Consider the following 23018-nt stretch of genomic DNA (forward strand, 5'->3'; position numbering starts at 1 on the left):
GACAAAATCCCTCCTGAGATGTATGCAAACCTGGTGGCCAACTACAAGAAACGTCTGACCTCTGTGATTGCCACAAGGGTTTTGCCACCAAGTACTAAGTCATGTTTTGCAGAGGGGTCAAATACTTATTTCCCTCGTTAAAATGCAAATCAATTTATAAAAATTTTGACATGCGTTTTTCTGGATTTGTGTTGTTGTTATTCTGTCTCTCACTGTTAAACCTACCATTAACCTACCATTAAAACTTATCATTTCTTTGTCAGTGGGCAAACGTACAAAATCAGCAGGGGATCAAATACTTTTTTCCCTCACTGTAAAACCTGGTCCTGCAATTTAGCATGCCTGTCCAACATCAGCTCACTTGCGCTAAGGTAGGAGAAGAGGCAATTTGTGAGACGTGTCCTTAAAAACAAGCGCGAAAGTGACAATTTCATGCAGTGCTAATGAAAAGTTTTTAAAAGAAGTTAACCATAGCACAGTTGATAATGGCATAGATTTTGAGAGCGGAAGTCCTGCCTATCCAGCCATGACGGACTGTGCCCATGGAAGGAGAGTTGTGCATGTTGTATTGGGGAATCTGATATTTAGAAACATAAAAAAATATATATTGTTTCCCCCCATATAGTTTAATTTGATTAAAAACACGCATAGCCAACCCTCCCCTTAATCAATGCTGGTTTAGTAGCATCGCATACAGCAGGTGCGTCTTTTTATCCTGGCCATTAGCCAAGTAGCCTGAAATAAAGGGGTTTTAAACGGTCTTCTTTTTCATTATTCACAATTCACATACCTGCATTTCGCTTGTTCAAATTACCAAAGACATGCTCTTCCAAACTATTCAGTCCTCTTATAATGTCATATCAATGGCAGATTCTTTTAATAATCTGCCTCACACATAGGCAACGAAATAATTGACAGGAGCCTAGTATTTTGATTAGACCTACGTGGGCACTGAAGACAGTGTCATTGAATGAGAGAAGCGATTTATGATATCATACGTCTGACCCAAACCTATTTAGAAATATTGTTGTTGGTTTATAAAACAGAATGATAGTTCTTTGTTGAATTTGGTTGAAAACCAAACCAGATTCACAGTCCATCGGTTTACGGTGAAAACGCACATGGCTCGAATGCAATGCAATTTCATCTGCTATTTCTGGAGAAGTAGGAAATATGATCTGTAAGATGGTTCCATGGTGTTTATAAAACATTACATTTGCATGCAGTATATTGGTAAGTGGACATTCCCCCTTTTCTTTTTTACAGTAGCCTATATTGGATCTTTATCCAGGTCCTGTGAAACATTTGGATGGCCTGTAAAACCCTCCAATGTCTAAGTTACCTTGTCTGTATGATACACCCACAGGGAACAATTATGGTGCCTGCAACTGTATTTAGACTGTTCTGTTTTTATAAGAATTTCATTCGAATTATACCGTGTCTTTTCAGGCCTTATCAATAGCCTAGTGAGATTTATCTTTCTTATTGACTACGTTCGGTATGTCCATGTCCAGACTGCAATCGGTTCTGGGGTCCACGTAACTACAGCTGATCTAACCAGGTGGACCCAAATGGACCTGACCCACGGCTCTGCATATAGACTCAATGGTTCCTAAATTGAGAAAAGGTCTGTCCATGATACAGTTGTGTCTCACCGGACTACTGTCCAGTTGTGTTGTCAGGTGAAGGCCAGCATCCCGGAGTTGCCTCTTCACTGTTGATGTTGAGACTGGTGTTTTGTATTTACTATTTAATGATGCTGCCAGTTGAGGACTTGTGAGGCATCGGGTCTGATTGTTTTCGGGTCCGTTTGGGTCTGAGTCCAACTTATTGGACCGGAGAAGACCTTTATGCTATAGCCTATGTTTAAAGATGTATTTCCACAAAGAAGCAATGCAACTTAAGCAATGTGGATTGCAAACATGTTCAACATATTTAGCAAAAATGGGGCAGGCTATTTAATGAACTAGGCTATAACGGACTAACATTCAAATTGGAGTTGATGAAAATGCAATACATAAAAGAGTGTAAATACACAACTTGAAGCAACGACATATTTATCCATGGAGCGCGTTCTGATTGGCCAGTGAGCGGCCGAGCCTCGACACACACTCACAACTTGTTTATTCATCAAAACCCAACTTTTTCTTGCCACCGCCAGCTACTGCGCCCATACTTCCGGTTGTGAAAATAGCAGTGCTAACATTTACCATTGCATTAGGTTTGTTAAAATGAAGGCTTTAATGTTGCCAATTAAAAATAAAGGAACAATGTGATACAGAAGATAAAATAAAAGTTCAGGTTTATAAAATATCAACGTTCTTACAAGTGGAAGCTGTTTCCTGTAAGGAGGAACCTTGACTTTGTGTCTGAGTGTCACTGAGTGGGCATTCTATGTGAGCTGAGTGGGCATTCTATGTTACATGTCTAGTTTGTCTAGTTCTATGTTTGGCCTGATATGGTTCTCAATCAGAGGCAGGTGTTCGTCATTGTCTCTGATTGGGAACCATATTTAGGTAGCCTGTTTGGTGTTGGGTTTTGTGGGTGATTGTCCTTGTTACTGTCTCTGTGTTACTTTGCACCAGTATTAGGCGGTTTCGGTTTTCGTGGTATGTTTATTGTTTTTGTATTTGATTCGTGTTTACTTTGTTTCATTAAACATGGATCGCAATAGCCACGCCGCATTTTGGTCTGACTCTCCTTCACATACAGAAAACCGTTACAGAATCACCCACCAACCAAGGACCAAGCGGCGTGGTAAACAGAGGCAGCAGCAACAGCGGCATCAGGAGAAGCGACAGGTGCAGCAGGAGCAACAGCAGCAGCAGCAAAGGCAGCAGCAGGAGAAGCAGTGGGAGAGGCTGCACTATTTGGATAAATGGACTTGGGAGGAGATCCTTGACGGGAAAGGACCCTGGGCAGAGCCAGGGGAATATTGCCGCCCCAAAGCCGAGCTGGAGGCAGCAAAAGCAGAGAGGCGGCATTATGAGGAGCTAGCACGGCAGAGCGGATGGAAGCCCGAGAGTCAGCCCCAAAAATGTATTGGGGAGGGGGCACACAGTAAGTGTGGCGAAGCCAGGTAGGAGACCTGCGTCAACTTCCTGTGCTTACCGGGGGGCGAGAGAGACCGGGCAGGCACCGTGTTATGCTGTGAAGCGCACAGTGTCCCCAGTGCGGGTGCATAGCACGGTGCGGTACATTCCAGCTCTGCAGATCGGCCGGGCTAGAGTGGATATCGAGCCAAGTACCATGAAGCCAGCTCTACGCATCTGGTCTCCAGTGCGTCTCCTTGGGCCGGCTTACATGGCACCAGCCTTGCGCATGGTGTCCCCGGTTCGCCTGCATAGCCCAGTGCGGGCTATTCCACCTCGCTGCACTGGCAGGGTGACCGGGAGCATGCAACCAGGTAGCGTTGGGCAGGCTCGGTGCTCAAGAGCTCCAGTGCGCCTGCACGGTCCGGTCTATCCGTCACCACCTCCACGCACCAGCCGTCCGGTGGCAGCCCCCCGCACCAGGCTGTCTCTCTGGCTCATCCGTACAGGTGCTCCCGTCTGTCTAGAGCTGCCGGAGCCCCTCTGCCCAGAGCTGCCGGAGCCCCTCTGCCCAGAGCTGCCGGAGCCCCTCTGCCCAGAGCTGCCGGACCCCCTCTGCCCAGAGGCGCCGGACCCCCTCTGCCCAGAGGCGCCGGACCCCCTCTGCCCAGAGGCGCCGGACCCCCTCTGCCCAGAGGCGCCGGACCCCCTCTGCCCAGAGGCGCCGGACCCCCTCTGCCCAGAGGCGCCAGACCCCCTCTGCCCAGAGGCGCCAGACCCCCTCTGCCCAGAGGCGCCAGACCCCCTCTGCCCAGAGGCGCCAGACCCCCTCTGTCCCGAGCAGTTGCCCCTCAGTCCAGTGGGGTCATTAAGTAGGGTCGCCGTGGTTCGGAGGCCACGGAAGCGGACAAGGTGGGGGACTAGGGGGGGGGGGGGGGGGGATGTGTACTGTCACACCCTGACCATAGTTTGCTTTGTATGTTTCTATGTTTTGGTTGGTCAGGGTGTGAGCTGCGTGGGCATTCTATGTTACATGTCTAGTTTGTCTAGTTCTATGTTTGGCCTGATATGGTTCTCAATCAGAGGCAGGTGTTCGTCATTGTCTCTGATTGGGAACCATATTTAGGTAGCCTGTTTGGTGTTGGGTTTTGTGGGTGATTGTCCTTGTTACTGGCTCTGTGTTACTTTGCACCAGTATTAGGCTGTTTTGGTTTTCGTGGTACGTTTATTGTTTTTGTATTTGATTCGTGTTTACTTTGTTTCATTAAACATGGATCGCAATAGCCACGCCGCATTTTAGTCTGACTCTCCTTCACATACAGAAAACCGTTACACAGAGCATTGTTTCCAGTCTTATGGCAACTACAGGACAAGAGAAATTATTTTAATAAACATGTTCTATTGACAAGCCCATGATAGAGGTCTAAGCGGAGAGCAGAAACTGTATAAAAAATAAGGTGGGTACCAGGTGAGAAGAGGAAGGGTTGGCTCAGCACAGAGGTGCATAGTCTACACTGGAAGCTATTTCTGTAGTAGACACGTAGAAAGAAAAATATTTATCATCAGGAAGGGAAAATGGATTTAAATCTTAGGATTTAAAAAAGGTAGGATCTGCTCCTAACCGGTAGTCCATGATCATGCATGGTAGTTGTATCGCCAACAGTGTGTTTCACAAGAAAGCCATTGAAATGATTACTGATCAATCACATTCTGCTCTTTTTTCCGTTGCATTTTTTTCACATTCTTTTTTAGTTGTAATGAAGTTGTACAACAAATCACCTTCCTAAAAGTAGGAAAAATAATGACGCCCTCACTAGCTACGGCTTATCCTTGGAATCCTCTCAGTGGAAAAAAAAACTGCTACATATGAAAATAGGTTAAAGTCCTCATGCCATGACTATTTGAAACGTGTTACAACATCGTGTGGGTAGCAAGGCATTACACTGACAGCTGTTGGACGCCTGTCCCATTTCTCAGCCAAGGACGTGATGGCAAATGAGAAATGTTGGCTTTAAGAACTCAAACTCCTCCGGCATTGTCAGTAAGGAGGAACACAGTCAAACAACATATGGGCTTATATCAACATAAACTCCAAGCCACAGAGAACAACAGCTTATCAACCTACCAAGACCACCAGATATTACCAGCCCCTAATTCACGCACCTTGCTGTTTATGGATCACACACACAGGGTTGAATATCAGGCAGACGGTGGAAATACGCTCAACTGTATTGAGGGCTAACTGATCTTGATAGGGCAAGCGTTGCCTCCCAGTGTGTTGCTGCTAGTCCTGAATAAGCTGCAACCCCCATTATTTTACCAGACGATCCTGTCGCTCTGAAGGCTTTTCACCAATCTCATCTGTCTGCTCATTACACCTTGACTATCATTCCCTTAAGTAACCCACCATGCCATGCCACAAAGACCCACAGCACTCTCAGGTCACCTCATATTAAATCACAACTACACTGACAGCCTGGGAGGACAGCCAAGGACTACTGTCTGCCTCCATTCACAATGAAAACATCATCACTAAGCCGTGCAGGGGTCATTTGCACACTTGGAATCTCCAACAAAAGACAACCAAGACAATTGGTCCTGTATAACATTGTGAAGTGTAAAACACCTCTAGGAAGTGTCCTGCAAAGGACATAGAATATGAAAATAAAGAAAGAGAATGTGTCTCCTCTTTGCGGACAGGCTGTTTACTGTTGCACTGATATATTTACTGTGCTTTGTCCCCAGATATCATGGCGTCCAACATACAGAAGCTCAAAGTTTCGGAATGTGTATGGCAAGGCAGGCAACCGAGAGCAGTGCTTCGACGGCATCCCCATCACCAGAAACGTCCATGATAACCACTTCTGTGCTGTAAATGCCAAGTTCCTGGCCATTGTCACTGAGACTGCAGGTGGAGGGTCCTTTCTCGTCATCCCTGTCAACAAGGTAGGCTGCACACCATAATGACATTGAGGGCTCTATTTTAACAAGCCTAACGAAATGGTAAATCTAAGCGCTGGCAATAGCTCTATAGGTACGGGAGGTGTCAGAAATATTTGTGCTATTTTCACAACCAGAATGATAGGCGCAGTAGCTGGCGGTGGGGCGAAAGGGCTGGATTTTGATGAATAAACAAGTTCGAAGGTGTGTCGAGTCTTGACCCCTCACTTGCCAATCAGAATGTGCTCCATGGTTGACACTGATTACCAAAGCTATAGCCCAAGTCGGTATTAGATAGATCATCACGGGCATGCCCGCTTGTAGGGTAAATAAGGTTAAGTTACTCCATTGGCCCACAGCAAAAACTTCACCTTTTTCAAACGCAGTTATGTTGTTGTCAAGAAACTTATTTTAATCAATTGCAAAACTACATTTAAGAAAAGTACAACTTATCTAAAGATTACTTTTCATCATTGCCCTAGCGTTCTCACTACTTGGGAGAATGTAATATTGTAGGGCTTCCCTCATGCCCCTTTTCATGATGGTGCTAGCAGCCACTTGAGTGAGTGCTAGCTAGCTACCTACTGGAACGTTAAGCTAGCCAAGACCAACAACAGAAACAAATGGACTATACAGCTACAAGTAGTGAGTGGAGTTACAAACAGATTATACAAAAAAAGTTTTAAGTCTTATCTGTGATTAAATGTTTTCCACACACATAGCTATGTGTAGCCTACTTGCACACTGGTTCCCAACATTTCCCACTCTCCCACACCGAATAGCCTGAAGCCACAGGGCTTTTCTCGCAGCTCCTACGTTCGAGAATTGCGAACCATAGGTTGGGATTTTTGACCTGGTTAAATGTACATTGAGCAACACAGAAGCTTTTTGGCATGTTTTGTTATTTCTGTATGACAAAAAATATGACATTTGTGGGTGTGGTCACTGCGTACAATACCGTTCAAAAGTTTGGGGTCACTTAGAAATGTTCTTGTTTTCCATGAAAACATACATAAAATGAGTTGCAAAACTGATAGGAAATATAGTCAAGACGTTGGCAAGGTTATAAATAATGATTTTTAATAGAAATAATAATTGTGTCCTTCAAACTTTGCTTTTGTCAAAGAATCCTCCATTTGCAACAATTACAGCCTTGCAGACCTTTGGCATTCTAGTTGTCAATTTGGTGAGGTAATCTGAAGAGATTTCACCCCTCCCACAAGTTGGATTGGCTTGATGAGCACTTCATACGGTCAAGCTGCTCCCACAACAGCTCAATAGGGTTGGGATCAGTCCATTATAGACAGAATACCAGCTGACCGCTTCTTCCCTAAATAGTTATTGTATAATTTGGAGCTGTGCTTTGGGTCATTGTCCTGTTGTAGGAGGAAATGGTCTCCAATTAAGCCCCGTCTAGAGGGTATGGCATGGCGTTACAAAATGATAGCCTTCCTTCTTCAAGATCCCTTTTACCCTGTACAAATCTCCCACTTTACCACCACCAAAGTACCCCCAGACCATCACATTGCCTCCACCATGCTTGACAGATGGCATCAAGCACTCCTCCATCAGCTTTTCATTTTTTCTGCATCTCACGAATGTTCTTCTATGTGATCCGAACACCTCAAACTTAGATTCGTCTGTCCATAACACTTTTTTCCAATCTTCCTCTGACCAGTGTCTGTGTTCTTTTGCCCATCTTAATCTTTTATTTTTATTGGCCAGTCTGAGATATGGCTTTTTCTTTGCAAATCTGCCTAGAAGGCCGGCATCCCGGAGTTGCCTCTTCACTGTTGATGTTGAGACTGGTGTTTTGCGCGTACTATTTAATGAAGCTGCCAGTTGAGTACTTGTGAGGTGTCTGTTTCTCAAACTAGACACTCTAATATACTTGTCCTCTTGCTCAGTTGTGCACTGGGGCCTCATATTCCTCTTTCTATTCTGGTTAGGGCCAGTGTGCGCTGTTCTTTGAAGGGAGTAGTACACAGCGTTGTACGAGATATTCAGTTTTTGGAAATTTCTTGCATGGAATAACTTTCATTTCTCAGAACAAGAATAGACTGACGAGTTTCAGAAGAAAGTTCTGTTTCTGGCCATTTTGAGCCTGTAATCGAACCCCCAAATGCTGATGCTCCAGATACTCAACTAGTCTAAAGAAGGCCAGTTGTATTGCTTCTTTAATCGGGACAACAGTTTTCAGCTGTTCTAACATCATTTTTGTAATGATCAATTAGCCTTTTAAAATTATAAACTTGGATTAGCTAATACAACGTGCCATTGGAACACAGTAGTGATGGTTGCTGATAATGGGCCTCTGTACTCCTATGTAGATATTCCCAGAAAAAAACCTGCCGTTTCCAGCTACAATAGTCATTTACAACATTAACAATGTCTACACCGTCATTAAATTTGCTATTTCAGTAGAAAAGGAAATGACAGAAATTGTGCCTAAGGTATTTTATACAACATTTCACATAATTTTTCAAATATAGTTTTTGAAAACTATTTTGACATTTTCTTAATTATATGTATTCAACATTGTCATGTCTAAATGTCCATATATGCCTTGATGAAACATGTATTTACCACATCAACATCTCAATATTTGTAACGTTTGTCATTGGAAGGAGACCAAGGTTCAGCGTGGTAGGCGTACATTATTTTATTTAAATGTTCCACCAAGAAAAAGAATACAATGAACGAAAAGCTTTGTCGTGCAAACTACATGCACTGAAACAAAGACACAATTCCACACTGAAGGAGGGGAAAAGGGCTGCCTAAGTATGATCCCCAATCAGAGACAAAGTAAGACAGCTGCCTCTGATTGGGAACCACACTCAGCTAAACACAAAGAAATAGAGAACATAGAATGTCCACCCAAATCACACCCTGACCTAACCAAACATAGAGAATAACAAGGATCTCTAAGGTCAGGGCGTGACAATATTTTACATTATTTTAGGAATGATCTTAATAACAAGCATATAAGGTATGGGAAATATGGGAAAAATGATCAATATCAATTGTAATTTAATACATGTACCGTGATGGTAATGACTCAGAATTGTGGTATTGACAGAGTGTGGTGTAAACAACATTTCATATAAAACAACTGATGAAAAGTACGATTAAACATTATAATGTCACAGTGAGATATACATGCCTCAATAACCAAAGATACATGCCTCAATAACTTAAGCATCTTTTAGAACAATTTGGGGATTCAATGCATTATTCAGATATACATGGACAGGGTTGGAAACACTCCCGAGTGGCGTAGTGGTCTAAGGCACTGCATCTCAGTGCAAGAGGCAACACTACAGTTCCTGGTTTGAATCCATGCTGAATAACATCTGGCTGTGATTGGGAGTCCCATTGAGCAGTGCACAATTGGTCAAGCGTTGTCTGGGGTGGGCTGTCATTATAAATAAGAATTTGTTCTTAACTGACTTGCCTAGATAAATAAAGGTTAAAAAAAAACATTAAACAAATCATTGTTCACTGGCTGCAGTCTATTGATTCAGACTCATGAGACAGGTGTGTGCTCACTCATGGTTAGGTTTTGCCCTTAATGCACTCTATTGCTTAAAATGATCGGACCCTTTTTCTCAATCTTCGCATAAAATGACATACCCAAATCTATAGTTGAAGTCGGGAAGTTTACATTCACTTAGGTTGAAGTCATTAAAACTCGTTTTTCAACATCTCCACAAATTTCTTGTTAACAAACTATAGTTTTGGCAAGTCGGTTAGGACATCTACTTTGTGCATGACACAAGTAATGTTCCAACAATTTTTTACAGACAGATTATTTCACTTATAATGAACTGTATCACAATTCCAGTGTGTCAGAAGTTTACATACACTGAATTGACCATGCCTTAAAACAGCTAGGAAAATTCCAGAAAATGTACCTGTGGATGTATTTCAAGGCCTACCTTCAAACTCAGTGTCTCTTTCCTTGACATCATGGGAAAATCAAAAGAAATCAGAAAATTATAGACCTCCACAAGTCTGGTTCATCCTTCGGAGCAATTTCCAAACGCCTGCAGGTACCACATTCATCTGTACAAACAATAGTACGCAAGTATTGACATCATGGGACCACGCAGCCGTCATACCGCTCAGGAAGGAGACGCATTCTGTCTCCTAGAGATGAACGTACTTTGGTGCGAAAAGTGCAAATCGATCCCAGAACAACAGCAAAGGACCTTGTGAAGATGCTGGAGGAAACAGGCACAAAAGTATCTATATCCACAGTAAAAACGTGTCCTAAATCGACTTAACCTGTAAGGCCGCTCAGCAAGGAAGAAGCCACGGCTCCAAAACCACCATAAAAATACCAGACTATGGTTTGCAACTGCACATGGGGACAAAATCGTACTTTTTGGAGAAATGTCATATGGTCTGATGAAAAAAAAAATAGAAAAGACCATAAAGAGCATCGATATGTTTGGAGGGAAAAGGGCCATAATGGATTATTCCAGCCCAGGCGCAATTTAGATTTTGGACACTAGATGGCAGCAGTGTATGTGCACATCTTTAGACTGATCCAATGCACCACTACATATCTGTTCAAAATGTTGTATCATGACTGCCCAAATGTGCCTAATTGGTTTATTAATACATTTTCAAGTTCAGAATTGTGCACTGTCCTCAAACAATAGCATGGCATTCTTTCACTGTAATAGCTACTGTAAATTGGACAGTGCAGTTAGACAAACAAGAATTTAAGCTTTCTGCCCATATCAGATATGTCTATATCCTGGGAAATGTTATTGTTACTTACAACCTCATGCTAATCGCATTAGCCTACATTTGCTCAACCGTCCCGCAGGGGGGGGACACCGATCCCGTCGAGGTTAAAGAGAGAGCAAATTTCCTTGCAGACTGCACCATCAAGCATCATATGTTGTTTTGTCAGTGGATGAGGCTCAGGGACAATCGCAAGCACATTCGCTTGTTGGTACCATACAATGTCCTCTCTCATTGGCCAAAATAATCGGTTGGCTCCCACGCAACTCATCGTCTTCACTAGAGTGCAGCTCTCTGCATCAACATCTTGTGTAATACCAGTGTAAGCTTCTTCATCATCTGTCACAACACACCACTTTCCAATCAGTCCCTCATGTATGTCTGCAATGGGCTGTATTGCTCTAGGGGGTGGCTGTGGTCCTGTGCAGGTGGAAGTGGTAGGTTGTGCTTTGTCTGCCTCTGTTTGTTGAATTGTCACGGTTTGTGCATGGGCTAAAACAATCACATAGATGTGGAGTCATTTGAAGGGCAGTTAGGTCATCATTCTGTAGCTGTAAGAATTCAGGTGAGTATGGTGGTGTGTTCCCTGACAGGTATGACTCCATAACCACAATATTCTGGATAGTTGATCTTCTGTTTCTTTGGCTAATTTTCTTTAGCCTCCGTTTTTTTCTCTCACTGGGAAAGTTGTGAGATGGATTTCAGTTCACCACTTAATGTTTTCTTGAGTTTTCTTTATTTTTGTTTCTTAAGATACTACTGGTATCTTATAGGATCTTGTTGGATTCTGTTTATATACACTGCATGACCAAAAGTATATGGACACCTGCTTGTGTCCATGTACTCATTCCAAAATCATGGGCATTAATATGGAGTTGGTCCCCCCTTTGCTGTTTTAAAAGCCTCCACTCTTCTGGGAAGGCTTTCCACTAGATGTTGAAACGTTGTTGTTTGGACTTGCCTCCATTCAGCCACGAGCATTAGTGAGGTCGGGCGCTGATGTTGGGCAATTAGGCCTGGCTCGCAGTCGGCATTGCAATTCATCCTAAAATGTACTCGATGGGTTGACATCAAGGCTCTGTCAAGTTCTTCCACACCAATCTCGACAAACCATTTCTGTATGGACATCACTTTGTGCACGGGGACATTGTCATGTTGGAACAGGAAAGGGCCTTCCCCAAACTGTTGCCACAAAGTTGGATGCACAGAATCATCTAGAATATCATTGTATGCTGTAGCGTTGAGGTTTCCATTCACCGTAACTAAGGGGCCTAGCCCGAACAATGAAAAACTGCTCCAGACTAGCTGCTCTTCCTCCCGGGGAAGGACTGCCCGTTCCATGATCTCGCCATCACGGTTGACAACTCCATTGTGTCCTCCTCCCAGAGCGCTAAGAACCTTGGTGTGATCCTGGACAACACCCTGTCGTTCTCAACCAACATCAAGGCGGTGGCCCGTTCCTGTAGGTTCATGCTCTACAACATCCGCAGAGTACGACCCTGCCTCACACAGGAAGCAGCGCAGGTCCTAATCCAGGCACTTGTGATCTCCCGTCTGGATTACTGCAACTCGCTGTTGGCTGGGCTCCCTGCCTGTGCCATTAAACCCCTTCAACTCATCCAGAACGCCGCAGCCCGTCTGGTGTTCAACCTTCCCAAGTTCTCTCACGTCACCCCGCTCCTCCGTTCTCTCCACTGGCTTCCAGTTGAAGCTCGCATCCGCTACAAGACCATGGTGCTTGCCTACGGAGCTGTGAGGGGAACGGCACCTCAGTACCTCCAGGCTCTGATCAGGTCCTACACCCAAACAAGGGCACTGAGTTCATCCACCTCTGGCCTGCTCGCCTCCCTACCACTGAGGAAGTACAGCTCCCGCTCAGCCCAGTCAAAGCTGTTCGCTGCTCTGGCCCCCCAATGGTGGAACAAACTCCCTCACGACGCCAGGACAGCGGAGTCAATCACCACCTTCCGGAGACACCTGAAACCCCACCTCTTTAAGGAATACCTAGGATAGGATAAGTATCCCCCCCCCCTTTAAGATTTAGATGCACTATTGTAAAGTGACTGTTCCACTGGATGTCATAATGTGAATGCACCAATTTGTAAGTCGCTCTGGATAAGAGCGTCTGCTAAATGACTTAAATGTAAATGTTAAATGTATCAAACTTTACCGTTGGCACTACCCAGATTCGTCTGTCGGACTGCCAGATGGTGAAGCGTAATTCATCACTCCAGAGAATGCGTTTCCATTTCTACAGAGTCCAATGGCGGCTAGCTTTACGCTACTCCAGCAGACGCTTGGCGTTGCCCATGGTGATCTTATGGTTGTGTGCGGCTGCTAGGCCATAGAAACCCATTTCATGAAGCTCACAACGAACAGTTATTGTGCTGACATTGCTTCCAGAGGCAGTTTGGACCTCGGTAGTGAATGTTGCAACCGAAGACAGACAATTTTTATCCGCTTCAGCACTCGCTGGTCCAGTTCTGTGAGTTTATGTGGCTGAGCAGTTGTTGCTCCTAGACATTTCCACTTCATAATAACAGCACTTACAGTTGACCAAGGCAGCTCTAGCAGGGCAGAAATTTGACAAACTGACTTGTTGGAAAGGTGGCATCCTATGACGGTGCCAGTTGAAAATCAATGAGCTCTTCAGTACAGGCCATTATACTGCCAATGTTTGTCTATAGAGATTGCATGGCTGTGTGCTCGATTTTATACACAAATTTGAAGGGTGTCCAAATACTTTTGCATATATAATGTATGTCCTTGTCCTGTCCTTGGTTGATTTAGGGGGCATCTTGTAGAAAAATAAAACATTTATAATTGAAGTCAGTAACAAAAGTAAGTCACATAAATATGCATCAAAATCACTCAATCATCCTAACATAATACAAAATGTAATGGTCTTATTTAGCAAATAAGTGTTCAATTTCAACTTAACCAACTTGTAATTTGTGTGTTTTTTCTGGTCTTAAGATAAGTAAAAATATATGAACTAATAAATGTTGTCATTACCACCACATTCTGTTCTTACATCACAGTTAATTTTGTGGTGGTAATGACGTGTGTTGGCATGCTAACTCTAGCATGCTAATTCTAGTTGAACTACTAGCATAGAGTGTATCCTAAATACACATAATTATAATTTTATGAAATTCTGTCATTTGGGAATGACATACAATAAAAATATGACCTTCTCAAGTCATATTTACCTTTATTTGTCTATAATTTTTAGGAAGGCTCTAAAAATTGTCAAAGACTCCAGCCACCCTAGTCATAGACTGTTCTCACTGCTACCGCATTGGAAGCAGTACCGGAGCACCAAGTCAATGTCCAAGAGGCTTCTAAACAGCTTCTACCCCCAAGCCATAAGACTCCTGAACGGCTAATCAAATGGCAACCCGGACTATTTGCAAAGTATCATGACTTTTGTAAGTGAGGTCAAAAGTCTGGGTGTGAGACAGGACAAAAATAGTGTAAACAGTGAAATCCAGACATGAAATGTTTAAGAAAATTGAACAAAAAAACAAATTGAGAGCTAAAAGTTTAAGGTTATTTTAGTCTCTACTTAGCGGATGTGCAGAAACAAAATCCCCAAAAACATTTAATCTCAAAAATGTAACCCTGAGACACAAAAAGCCCGTATTTGCAAAATCACCCAGCTAGATTATTACCATTCACATGTCTATCTGATAATTAGGAACTAAAACGTTTGCTTTGTGTACACTAACTGTCAAAAGTTTTAGAACACCTACTCATTCAAGGGTTTTTCTTAATTGTTACTATTTTCTACATTGTAGAATAATAGTGAAAACATCAAAACTATGAAATAACACATATGGAATCAACATTTTTTAATGTTGAGTGTAGGTAGCAGTATTTTAGTTTTTGGCTAAAAAACGTACCCATTTCAAACTGCCAATTCCTCAGGCCCAGAAACTATAATATGCATGTAATTGTCAGATCAGGATAGAAAACACTCCAAAGTTTCCAAAACTGTCAAAATATTGTCTGTGAGTATAACATAACTGATATTGCGGGCAAAAACCTGAGGAAAATCCAACAAGGAAGTGCTGTTTTTCCTGAAAGCTCTCTGTTCCATTGGATGCCTTGCCTCCATTTAAAGGGATATCAACCAGATTCCTTTTCATATGGCTTCCTCAAGGTGTGAACAGTCTTTAGACATAGTTTCAGGCTTTTATTTTTTAAATTAGCGAGAAAGAACCCATGGAAGCTACATTCCAGTTGACATATTATCAATTATATATTGTAAAAACAACCTGAGGTTTGTTTCTAAAAAACGTTTGGCATGTTTCTACGACCATTACGGATACTATTTGGAATTTTCGTCTGCGATGTCATGACCGCTCGAGCCTGTGGATTTCTGAACATAACACGCCAAACAAATGGAGGTATTTTGGATTTTAAATCATCTTTATGGAACAAAAACAACATTTATTGTGTAACTTGGAGTCTCGTGAGTGCAAACATCCGAAAATCATCAAAGGTAAGCGATTTAATGCATTGCTTTTCTGACTTTCGTGACCAATCTACTTGGCTGCTAGCTGTTTGTAATATTTTGTCTACTAAGAGAGATGTTCTTACATAAACGCTTGGTATGCTTTCACCGAAAAGCTTTATTGACATCTGACACGACAGGTGGATTAACAACAAGCTAAGCTGTGTTTTGCTATATTGCACTTGTGATTTCATGAAAATGAAATATTTTTAATTTAATTTGCATTTGGCGTGCTGCAATTCAGCGGAGGTTGATGAAAATGATCCCACTAACAGTATGGGTGCGTCAAGAAGCTTTTTAACTTGTCTGTGATAGGTGGGACGGCAGTGTTCCAACATCCAGTGAAAATGCAGAGTGCCAAATTCAAATTAAAGCTTCACTTGTTTTTTATCCAGTGTTTGATCCAGAAAAACACCGGTTCCAACTCACGTAACATGACTACAAAATATCTCATAAGTCACCTGTAATCTTTGTCCAAAGATTTCAAACAACTTTCCTAATAGAACTTTAGGTGTTTTTTTAACGTAAATAATTGATAAAATTTAAGACGGGATAAACTGCATTCAGTACCGGAGGAAAACAAAGTGTAGCGAGCTTTCAGGTCACGCGCCTCTAACATTTCTCTCTACCCTCGTTCTGAACAGTGCTACTTCTTCATTTCTCAAAGGAAAAACCTCAACCAATTTCTAAAGACTGTTGACATCCAGTGGAAGCAATACGAACTGCAAGCAAGTGCCTTAGAAATCTGGATTACTAATTAAAACCGAAACGGAATTGTTTGTCGTCTGGCTTTTGCCTGCCAAATAAGTTCTATTATACTCACAGGCATCATTCAAAAAGTTTTAGAAACTTCAGAGTGTTTTCTATCCAAATCTACTAATAGCTTCTGGACCTGAGTAGTAGGCAGTTTACTTTGGACATGCTTTTCATTCGGATGTGAAAATACTGCCCCCTATCCCAAAGAAGGTTTAAAAAAATCAAAATATAATTGATATTTGAGATTCTTCAAATATCCACCCTTAGCCTTGATGAGAGCTTTGCGCACCCTTGGCATTCTCTCAACCAGTTTCACCTGAAATGCTTTTCCAACAGTCTTGAAGGAGTTCTCAAATATGCTGAGCACTTGTTGGCTGATTTTCCTACACTCTGCGGTCCGACTCATCCCAAACCATCTCAATTTGGTTGAGGTTGGGGGATTGTGGAGGCCAGGTCATCTGATGCAGCACTTCATCACTCTCCTTATTGGTCAAATAGCCCTTACAAAACCTGGTGGTGTGTTGGGTCATGGCCTGTTGAAAAACAAGTGATATCCCATCTGGTTTGGGCCTAGTGGGACTGGCGTATCGCTGCAGAATGCTGTGCTAGTCTTACAAAGCCACGCTGGTTAAAACCAAAAATCTCTAATTTGTAATCCAAACCAAAGGACAATGTTCATTGCTCGTGTTTCTTGGCCCAAGCAAGTCTCTTCTTATTATTGGTGTACTTTAGTAGTGGTTTCCTTGAAGCAATTTGACCATGAAGGCCTGATTCACACAGTCTCCGCTGAACAGTTGATGTTGAGATGTGACTGTTACTTGAACTCTTTGAAGCATTCATTTGTTTGGGCTGCAATTTCTGAGGCTGGTAACTCTAATGAACTTATCCTCTGCAGCAGAGGTAACTCTGGGTCTTCCATTCCTGTGGCGGTCCTCATAAGAGCCAGTTTCATCATAGTGCTTGATGGTTTTTGCGACTGCACTTGAAGAAACTTTCAATGCTCTTGAAATTCCCCGGATTGACTTTCATTTCTCTTTGCTTATTTGAGATGTTCTTGCCATTATATGGACTTTAACCAAATAGGGCTATCTTCTGTATACCACCCCTGTCTTGTCACAACACAACTGATTGGCTCAAATACATTAAGAATGAAAGAAATTACACAAATTAACTTTTAAGAAGACACACCTGTTTAATTTAAATGCATTCCAGGTGACTACCCCATGAAGCTAGTTGAGGGAATGCCAAGAGTGTGCAAAGCTGTCATCAAGGCAAAGAAAGGCTGCTTTGAAGAATCTAAATATATTTTGGTTTGTTCAACACTTTTTTGGTTATGTGTTATTTCATAGTTTTGATGTTTTAACTGTTATTCTACAATGTAGAAAATGGTAAAAATTCAAATTTAAAAAACTCTTGAATGAGTAGGTGTGTCCAAACTTTTGACTGGTACTGTACAGGAAGTAGCGGCAAGAGAACCGTTGAAGATACATATAGTGCAAAGCAAGTAACAACAACTGAATTGTTGAAGATGCACATGGGTAATAAGGGAGATTACCAAGTGTGTTTGGGAATAGTACTAAGTGAATTTGGATGTGAAATTTGTGTGATTGTGAGATATAACATATTAAGCTGATTGAAATTTGGATGATAAATGGATCGAAATTAGTACTATTAAGATTGAAATTTTGATTCAATTGTGGATATTAAACAAATTGAAATTTGGATAACAACATTGAAATATCCATAATACACTGATTGAAAATTGGATAATAAGAGATTGAAATGAGCTATAAATTACTGAGTGAATTAGAGCTGTCAGAGGACTAGCTCAGATTATTGTGTGTCTGTAGTGTTATCTGGGGTTCTGTCCACCACTGCCCATTTGATCTACAGGTAGAGGATAACATGTCTCAGAAATCTCATTTGAGTAACATTTCTCAGATGATAACATGTCTCGAATAGTAATGAGGATAACATGATAACGTGTCTCATTAGAGGATAACACGATTACACATCTCATTAGTAGCGAGGATAACATGTCTCTGAGGGTAACATGACTTTAGATGACATGAGGATAACATGACTCATAGGTGGAGTTTGGGGGTATAATGTCATTGTGTATGTGGAGATGTGAAAGGAGAAAGCACTATTCCTGAATATTTTGTTAAATAGAACACTAGAGTGAATATTCAAAACCCTGTATAAATAGAACACTGGTGTAGGGGAGACATTTGTGATGTAACACAAAAATGTATAATGGGTTACTAGAAATAAAGTAACATAATATTGAGTGTAATGGGTTACTAGAGATCTGATGAAGTAGCAATAGAAAACATTATAATAATACACACCTGGCACACGAACACATAGATGTCCGTAAGTGATGTGAAAATCATTCTGAAAAATGTTCAGAGTGGTCCCTTTATTGATCATTTGATAAATATAAGGTTAAAGCATTGTACGGGACTCGACTTACCCCTAACCAATAAAGCTATAAATGCTGATGAGATTTCCTCCACCCTGATAATACATTTTGAAGTAAACCCCATACCCTGTTAAATGGAACCTATGATTTTTTTGTTAATTAAACTTAAGGCTACAATGTATTGTACTTCAAGATAATTGATATCCCAAATGATGACGTTCTATTCGTGAGTAGGCAACATGGAAAATGCATCTGTTTCCCTGTATAAGCTGTCTCAGGTGCCAGACTTATTACGGACCGAGTGCCCCATCTACAGGGGACTGACAGACAGTGCCAACCCAGTTAATACATATTGATCTCTCCAAAGCATTACGTATTAATCTTTAAAAAATATACTTTTTTTCGAAGTGGAAATTGAATATCTAACAGAGATAGGTAATAAAAATATAGAGTAACTTTTTGAAAATATACTAAAATGTAAAACAATGCCTTCTAATATGGAGAAAGTTATCATGTTTATCTTGTAATAAACCTTGCAATAGGGGGAAAGCAGAACGTTGTTTATCCTACGATATTTACCACACACACGCCACCACCCACACACAACTCACCTGTTAATGAATATTTGTTAGTCGTTAATACTCTTTGATTTATTGTTTGTGGTCTTTTTATTTTATTTTTAGTGGGGTTTTCACGGGTTAGAAAGGATGCAACTTAAAGGGTACAAAAAATGAAATTTTCTGAAGATTCTATTGTCAGAATTTTGGTTGCCCATGTGTAAATTATTCTGATAGGAAATGTACTGAAAACGCCAATGTAAACCTAATGCACAAAATTTTTGAAATATCTTTAATGTCCGAGGTACAAAAACCAACCCTCACTTAATAGGGCTGACTGACTTGAGGCCAGATCAACCTCACTAGAAAGACTAGAGACATTGGGTGAGATTTAAACGGGCTATGTAAACACTAATAATTACATTATAATTAATCAATAGTCCTATGTGTGTTCAGACCACGAGAAGGGCATTATGTTAAGATAGATCACTAGTCCATTAGATCACTTGACTAGATCACTTGATTGTTCTTAGCTACCTGTCCTGCAAATTTACCTCAGCTCAGCTTCCTGTGGCTTCGCAATATCCTCATTTCTGACAAGAACGCTATTCCCTTGGATAGTTACAGTGGGGCAAAAAAGTATTTAGTCAGCCACCAATTGAGCACGTTTTAAAAATCAATGTGATTTTCAGGATTTTTTTTCCACATTTTGTCTGTCATAGTTGAAGTGTACCTATGATGAAAATTACAGGCCTCTCTCATCTTTTTAAGTGGCAGAACTTGCACAATTGGTGGCTGACTAAATACTTTTTTGCCCCACTGTATTTCATAGGCCAAAACCCTGTTAAATGATTGTATAATAATCTATAGATAAGATTGAGACCGATGAAAAGGACCTGCAAAATAGGATGGCTTCCTCCCTCTCATCTATTGCTCACAGTGCGCACGCGGTCCTTTTTGGCTCCAAATTAAAGTGCTTAGTTATTTCTCCCACTGGCACTACATATAAATTATTTGCCATTGAATGTTTCAATAGTTGGCTTTGCTATGTCTGTTGGCACTGGTGTGAGGTGTGCATAAACTTTTTCAATACTCATGTTAGTGATGCCAGTTTGTTAGGACTGAAAACAAGGCTTCAAAAAATAATTACGAGCCTACATACAACATTTTTTTCACTGAGATGTGTAAGTTGTAAAAAACTATATTTATTAGAGGAAACAATGTGCTCAGAAACCAATATGTTAAGCATGAAGGAGTGGGGAAGGGGGGAAGGGGGGTTTTTGATTGGGGAAACAATGATTAATTGTTGGCCATGTTGAGGATAGCCTACAGCTTTAAATTACTGCTCTTAATAGCCAATTAGTAGAAGTGATAGTGAACAAGGGTTCCTCAGTTTAAGCCACAGGCTTCTCTGCTACTGTCTAGGTCATATGGCTTGTATAGGCCCACTTATTATAGGATTAACCCATATTAGTCACTTCTACATCTTCCACTTGTAAACAGCCATGCTATAGGGTGTGACTGGTACAGAGTTAGCTTGAATCCTATTTTTTCAGTCATGTGACCCTCCTGTCTTACAATGTTCTCTTTCTATCTGTTGTATCAGACACTTTTGGACAAAGACTGACAATGTCACTGATACAATGGGTTCCATTAAGCAACGATAGCAATGTGGCCTGTGAGGCATGTTTGAATTACAAATTAGGCTACTTTCCTTTGTACTTCCAACTGGATTTCCTTCTAACCCTATTATGGAAATCATATACTTAACTTGTGTGGTTTCTGTCAAAATAGCCCTATTGCTCACTGTCCTTATACACATCAAAAAGCATCTACTCAAAATCAAAATGCATCTATTTTGTTATAATTGACCCAGCTTTTGACCCTAAGATCCAGTAGCTCAGAGATGCTGAGGGAAGCAGGATGATGTCAAAGGCAACGTATGGCACAGTACAGTGGCACCACTCAGTGGGCGTTAGGGGTAACCACTGGCTGTCAATAGTGGTGTCGACCCTGTTGATGCGTTTCATGTTATGTATTGGTGGTAGACAGTTCTTTGTAGACAACATTCTGTTGAATACAAATATCCTGAGTTCTCTTACTCATTGAGTTCAGCAAGGTTTTGAGTATGGGATTGAATTTTGATCAGCATTTTATGCTATTTACAGTATCTGTTGTGTGTTGTCTCTGTTTCTCTCCTCCATGTGCTCCTCCAGGCTGGGCGAATCGACCCTCACCAACCTAAAGTGTGCGGCCACCAGGGAGGCGTGCTGGACATCAAATGGAACCCCTTCATCGACAACATCATAGCCTCCTGCTCAGAGGACTGCTCTGTGAGTAACAACAATCGTTGGTGTGTGTGTGCGCACGTGTGTCTATGTCTGTGTGTGTGTGTTTTTGGGAGCACGCAAGCATGTCTCTGTGTGCGTGTGTGCACACATGTCAGTGTGTGTGCTTCCCTGTGTGTGCATGCGGGTATCCCTGTGCATAGGGGAGAGTATTTATACCCATTTTGACTTATTCCACATTTTGTTGTGTTCAAAATAGATGAAATATGTTTGTTTTTTCTACACATAATACCACATAATGACAAGGTGAAAACTTGGCAAATTTATTGAAAACGATATACAGAAATAATGTCTTTTTAACATAACTATTCACAAGCCTGAGTCAATACATGTTAGAATCAGCTTTGGCAGTCTTTCTGGGTAAGTCTCTAAGAACTTTCCACACCTGGATTGTGCAATATTTTAACATTTATTATTTTTGTAATTCTTCAATCAAATTTTTTTGCAGTTTACTTTAGTGCCTAATAGGATGCATGTTTTTCTGGACAGGCTTCCTTCTTTTCACTCTGTGATTTGGGTTAGTATTGTGGAGTGACTACAATGTTGTTGATCCATCCTCAGTTTTCTTCTATCACAGGCATTCAATTCTGTAAATGTTTTAAAGTCACTATCGGCCTCATTTTGAAATCCCTGAGCGGTTTCCTTCCTCTCCGACAATTGAGTTTGGAAGGACGCCTGTATCTTTGTAATGACTGGGTATTTTGAGACACCATCCAAAGTGTAATTAACAACTTCACCATGCTCAAATGGGTATGTAATGTATTTTATTTTTGCAAGGCATTGGCAAAACTCCCTTGTGGTTGAATCTGTGTTTGACAGAGGGACCTTACAGATAATTGCATGTGTGGGGTACAGAGATGAGGTAGTCATTCAAAAATCATGTTAAACACTATTATTGCACACCGTCCATGCAACTTATGTGACTTGTTAAGCACATTACTCCTTAACCCATTAGGCTTGCCATAACAAAGAGGTTGAATACTTATTTACTCCAGACATTACTCCATACTCTTTACTCCAGACATTTAAGATTTTTTTTTTTTACTATAACTAGTCAAAAATGTCAAAAAACATAATTCCACTTTGACATTATGGTGTATTGTGTGTACGCAAGTGACACAAAATCTGAATTTAAACCATTTTAAATTCAGGCTATTGCACAAAATAATGTGGAATAAGTCAAGGGGTGGAAATACTTTCTGATAGCACTGTACTATATATATGATATACAGTACTTTTAAAATGAGGTCTTTAGAAAGAGGAGAGGTCTTATTTAACTGTTTTTTAAAGCTAAACTTCCTTTTTGCCTGAGGAACCTCTGGTGGCAAAGCATTCCACGATGACATGCCGATGTCTATGACCGTCATCTATATGTGACCTATAGGTGCGGATATGGGAGATTCCAGAGGGAGGACTGAGGCGGAACATGTCCGAAGCGGTGCTGGAGTTGTATGGACACAGCCGGCGAGTGGGTCTCATAGAGTGGCACCCCACCTGTAGTGGCATCCTCTTCAGCGCTGGCTACGACTTTAAGGTATCAGTAAATCATTGCTGTCATGTTCTTTACCATCCTTTCCTCTCTTTAATGAATTCTCTCACTCCCCTCACTCGCTTTACCCATCTTTCTCTCTCACTTTGTTCACCCTTTCATCTCTCTCTCTCTCTCTAAACACTACATGACCAAAA

General features: G+C 41.4%; 1 protein-coding gene across 2 annotated transcripts in view; it reads left to right on the plus strand.

Moving 5' to 3' along the window:
* The window catches only part of coro2bb (coronin, actin binding protein, 2Bb), a 49384-nt gene that overhangs the window by 16549 nt on the left and 9817 nt on the right, over nt 1–23018 (plus strand). For both annotated transcript variants that reach the window (XM_046356578.1, XM_046356589.1), the window contains exons 2-4: nt 5778–5978; nt 21201–21317; nt 22717–22866. In XM_046356578.1, coding sequence (XP_046212534.1) covers nt 5778–5978; nt 21201–21317; nt 22717–22866 — 468 coding nt within the window. The remainder of the gene's footprint in view (nt 1–5777; nt 5979–21200; nt 21318–22716; nt 22867–23018) is intronic.

The sequence above is a fragment of the Oncorhynchus gorbuscha genome, linkage group LG01 (genome assembly GCF_021184085.1).
Source record: "Oncorhynchus gorbuscha isolate QuinsamMale2020 ecotype Even-year linkage group LG01, OgorEven_v1.0, whole genome shotgun sequence".
Lineage (NCBI taxonomy): Eukaryota > Metazoa > Chordata > Actinopteri > Salmoniformes > Salmonidae > Oncorhynchus > Oncorhynchus gorbuscha.